General features: G+C 31.3%; 1 protein-coding gene across 1 annotated transcript; it reads right to left on the reverse strand.

Moving 5' to 3' along the window:
* Window positions 1-1475: 1475 nt before the first annotated feature.
* LOC130892732 (nucleolar protein 16) lies at window positions 1476-4714 on the reverse strand. Its single transcript, XM_057798303.1, has 3 exons — window positions 4441-4714; window positions 3847-4336; window positions 1476-2072 (listed from the first exon to the last, which is right to left on the reverse strand). The coding sequence occupies exons 1-2, from the start codon at window positions 4539-4541 to the stop codon at window positions 3877-3879; spliced, it is 561 nt and encodes a 186-aa protein (XP_057654286.1). The 5' UTR covers window positions 4542-4714; the 3' UTR covers window positions 1476-2072; window positions 3847-3876.
* Window positions 4715-5301: the final 587 nt, after the last annotated feature.

A 5301-nucleotide genomic window follows, 5' to 3' on the forward strand; every position in this document is an offset into this window, starting at 1 on the left:
TCATCAGTGTCTTTTGAATAATCGATTATTTTATGAGTAACTGAACGTCGTCATCATCACTATCGTTAAGCAGATTGTCTTCTCCACTGCTGGAAATATACCTTTCTTGATCTAGAAAAGTTTGTTTGGTCTTGGGCATCTTGAATTCAGTTGGAAGATATCCTTCTTAAATCATCCATCTATCGCTTAGGCGTTCATTCCCTATCCCTTCATGCTTCATCTCAAAGATGCCATTCTATTACTCCCTCCTTCCATCTATTTTTTGACAATCCTGTGATATGGCCAGCTCAGTCCTCTTTTAAATGTGTAACTCTCCCAATTGCATCCGTAACTTTTGTTTTTCTAAGCATTCTCCGATTCGGATTTAACCTCGAAACTTCTTGCTAGTTGGCTTCCAATTTTGTCAAATTGCTTCCAGTGAAAAAATAATTGAAATTGTTGGTTGGTTTAACCTTCTTCATATCAATCTCAATACGTCTACCGAATTTGAAATTGACAAAAATTAAATACTTGTTTCAATATTCGCTGCCATATTAGATACAGTATTGAAGAATATGATGTTATATTGTAATGTATTGAATTTACCATAAACATCGTCTTCATTCTTGGAAAATTCCACTTGGCTTGAGGTTGCTTTGTTGGCGTGCCAATCAAACGCGGCAGATATTTAGTAGAACTTTCTTGTGAGGCATCCAGTCAGTTTTCATGGAAAATCTCAACAATCTTCTTCATAACTTCAGTTGTTTAGCTAAAGAACTGAATATTGTTTCTGGAAGTTCTTGTAGTACTCTTCTTTTGTTCGAATGTGGTATCTATAGTTATAAATATAATCAATCTTGTCAAAACAGTTACTTCCTTAAACTAAACAGTGTCGCTAGTATACTATATCTTGCCCCGGAACGACAAATAGTAGTCTTTAAATCGAGCCGGAAGCTTCACATACCCCAAAGGTCTTGAAACGATTGCAGGCGTCTCCTAAAGAAGGACTACGAATGAATGAGTGGCCAGATAACTTTTTAACATTAATGGCGGGCCATTGTCCGATTTGAGTAAGTGATTATTACCTTCTGTAATAGTGCCAGTAGCTAAGGTCACGGGTCAAATTCCAAATCTTTTAGAGATCGATCATATGCGCACTTTCAAAATTGTTGATGACTTCACACCCCGGGGAGCGACAATTTTGAATGTGCGCATGTGATCGGTCTCTAAACTGATTCGGAATTTGAAATGTGACCTTTTGAAAAGTGTTTCCTTAACTATATTCGTAATATAGTACAATTTATAGAAGAGATACGAAAGTATGAGTTTTTGTACAATTTCCGAAATAAAGACTACCGAGACCAACGAAAACGACATCTCAAACCAATACTTATGTTTCAGAAAATACTCAAGGAAGTTCCTTTTCCAATACATTAATTAATTTTACAAATTTATAAAATGTTAATCTACTTTTCCAAAAATAATATTATGTCTAGTTTTATAATAATTTTATACTCGATTGTATTTAAGAAAATATAATATTGTATTTTGTTGTTTTCTACCTTAAAGTTAATAAAAGTCGTTCCTCTGGAGATTTTGCTTCTATAAAATTTGTATTTTGCTTCTTCAATTTACTTTCTAGTAAATTGTAAACCACGTCGAATTCCTTCTTGGTCATCCTGATATACATTTTACACCTGTCATCGTCATTGATAATTTCGGGCCACAGAACATGATATTCACCACATTCGTGCCTACGTTGGTTTATTGGATGAACCCAGTACTCCCTGGATTCATATTGTAGCACAAGCAATGCTGCAGTAACCGCAACCATTTCCTCTTCTTCAAACAGTTTTGGAAAATGGTTTAGATAAACTTAATGCTGTCTTTTTTTAGTAAACACATGTAAATACACTCTCCAGAATAGCTAAGGCATATATTTGTTGAAATGCAAAAACTGATTTAGTATTGAAGCATTTTATCTAATAATTGTAAGTAAAATAACTTGACAGTGCTGCAGCTAAAACATTGATTGAAGATGGCTTTTGACAATTATAATTTATACAGGGTGTCCCACGACGAGTTACAACTATCTAAAACAAAATAAAATTTAGACCACATCTGCATTCCTAAAAATTTACAGAAAACATTTAATATCTGAATAACGGTATGGTTTAAGTATAGGAAAGTATACATGAATTTGCCTTATTTTTTACCCCTGAATGCTTTAAAATAGAAAAAACCGGGTTGTTCTATTTAAAAAAATAAAGAAATTTGATATTTATTAAGTTAAACTTTGAACATTTTTTATACACACCCTGTATAAAATGGAAAAATTTCCAATATAGATTCAAATATGTCTGACCTTGCTAAAAGCAACCGAACAGAAACTATTTTCATATCTTTAAGGGTATCATTGTAAAAAAATAATTTATAAGGGTCTGCAATGGTCAATTTTTTTACAAAAAAATTAATAACTTAAAAAGTATGCATTTTTCGAAAAGTTTTTAAACAAAAGTATACTAAAATTTTATGTAAATTTCAAAAATGTATTTTTGGAAATATTTTGAATCATATCCGAAAACCCAAACATAGAAATTTTCATAATTTAACTATAAGTATTTTGCCATATACAGAAAGTTTTAACTCGTTGTGGGACACCCTGTATAGCCGTCAATTTTAACGGAATTTCAATAGACGGGAAAAAAACCAAAATTAGGCCATGGCCTTGTAATTGATTCAAATTAGTGCCAATTTTTGGGACTTCAAGCAAAAAAATGGTTAAGGTGCAAAATAACTTCACTTAAAGATCCTATGTGGGATTAATAACAAAAAATTATCAATGACATGCATGATTCACCATTTTAGCTATTTTTCAATGATTGACGGGTATATAATAGAGGAGCAACAAAAGTTTTACAACAACTGGTGCAGTTGTGCACAAATATGAAGTTCATGGTAATATGCGTACCTTTAAATCCCCGGTAGGAGACTGTTCCTCAGGAAGTGGTATTTGGCCTCAGTTAAAGTATATAAAAATGGTACTCGGAAGGGGCGAACAATTCATTTTAAATTAGACACCACCAGCTTTTTTACGAACAACATTAAAAACTGATAAAAAAAGGCGGAATTGAAAATAAAAATTAAACAATCTAAAACTATTCCTGGAAACGATTATCCAAATTAATATTTATTGCTAAGAACAATAAAAAAAGTTTCAGTAATAAATAAACATTGCAAAAATAATAAATTCGCATTAACTGTGTATACAAAAGAGCACAACGAACAAAAGCAGTTATAAATTAAAAAAAATTTGGACTTATTCATTTATTAAAGATAAGGCTGGAACTTATCCGGTATGGTTGCAGCTCTCAACTGGATTCCCAGATGTTAGAGTTGAGGTTGAGTTTGTAGTCTGGTGATTGTATCCTTGTTGTGGAAACTCTCACCCTGGCAGCTGTAAAACTGCGGGATAAATAATGATGAAGGAAAATAACAGAAATTTTTGTAAGCACAATAAAAAAAGCAAAGAAAAACTTACCAGCAAATATTAAGGATAAAATCACTCCAAATCTATTGAAATTAACTTTTAATTGAAGTTTCAATAGGTTTTTATTGAATTGAATTTCTCAAATAATTCGAAAGTTGGAATAAATAAGTTGTTGATGTTTAAAAGATAAAGTTACTCAAAAAAATATTTTTTGATGTAAAATTTTCCATAGTGTTTAAATCCCCATAAATTTTAATAGACAAGAAGTGGGAGGAAAATTAAATTTTTGTACATTTCTGTAATTGTTAATATGTAGTACAGAATTTTATTTTATTAATATTGAAAATCTTAATCACAAAGTAGAAAATTGTACCTACATTTACTAATAATTATCTACAATATATTTCTTAAATTTCATCATCAGTTAATTCATTATCTAGTTTAGGTTGAACTTTACATTTTTCCAAAAATTTATTGAATTGTTCAGGAATTCCCATAAACCTTTTAATTTTTTGGCGTAATTGTTTCCAAGTTTCTTGATTATAATTTTTTTTGTCCCTTTCCATTGCCTTATAATCGTTTCCATATTTTTCAATTAAATACGATAACCTTTCAACTTGACCTTTAGGCAATCTAATTTTTCTCTCTCTAGGCGCTTTAGCTTCTCTTTCAAGTGTTTGAACTACATGGGCTTTAGATATTGCTATATTTTCTTTAGTCCAATCCCCTTCTGTAGCTAAGACACTTTTCATTTCTGCTTTTGAATTGGAAATTTTAATGGTCTCATTTGGGTTATAGGACAGACCCATTTCAGCAAGATTGGTTTGTATTGATTTTTTTGATTCCCAGGACAGTTTGACTTCTTTACTAAAATTTTAAGACTAGTAAGTATATACGCTTCATAAAACTCACAATTTTTTAATGAATTACTGTAAGTTATATGCAGAAACATATAGAAAAATTGTACAAACCATGTTATATTGTTATGTTTGAAAATTCTATTTCTAAGCCTTTTTCTGTTTACGTTGTGCATATACTTCTTTCTTTTCCGTTGTTTTCTTAATTTGACCATATTTACAATTTTTAGTTTAAGGTTCTGTTTATGCACGTGCGAGGTAAAATATTTCTTCTTCTTTATTTGATATAATTTGACAGTTTTCAATTATCATCTAACAGTTACCCAGTTAAGATTAAGTTTTTTTCTTACAATAAACGAATCGAAAATGGTTCAGTTTCAACGGCTTTTCCACAAGGAATATGTTGTTTGTTCATACTTTACAGGTAAAGTCGTCTAATGTATGACGTCACAGGCAGTCTGACAGATTTGGTTAGATAAACCATTATATGTAATACTCCTATATGGACAGTTGGTATGGGAAAAAACGTACCTACGTTACGGTGCCGACAATATTCATTTTCTCTCACGTTTGCAGAACCGAGCTGGGACCTTGAAGGATAGAGAAATCGTTGCCATTCTGTCTTCTTTAATCGGAACAGCTTCCACTTATAGAAACTGTTCATATAGAAGTATTACATATATGGGTTAACTCAAGCACACAAAGAATAGGATGGTCTACTTTGTTGATACATTGCTTCGCTTTAATTTTTTATATCCGTTTATCATTTTGTGCTTATAATTTTTTTCTAACTTAGGAAGCTACTCACATCTAATTCACCTTATAAAGTGAATTACATGAGAGCAACTACATTATTTATTATTGTTGTTTGTTTACCTTTTACTATAATGTGGGGTTATGTAGTGTAATTTGTGACGTCACAAGACGCATTTGGTTAAGTAGACCCAATGACTGCATGTATATATGCATATTGGG

Source organism: Diorhabda carinulata, chromosome 4, assembly GCF_026250575.1.
Source record: "Diorhabda carinulata isolate Delta chromosome 4, icDioCari1.1, whole genome shotgun sequence".
In the NCBI taxonomy this organism is placed as follows: Eukaryota; Metazoa; Arthropoda; class Insecta; order Coleoptera; family Chrysomelidae; genus Diorhabda; species Diorhabda carinulata.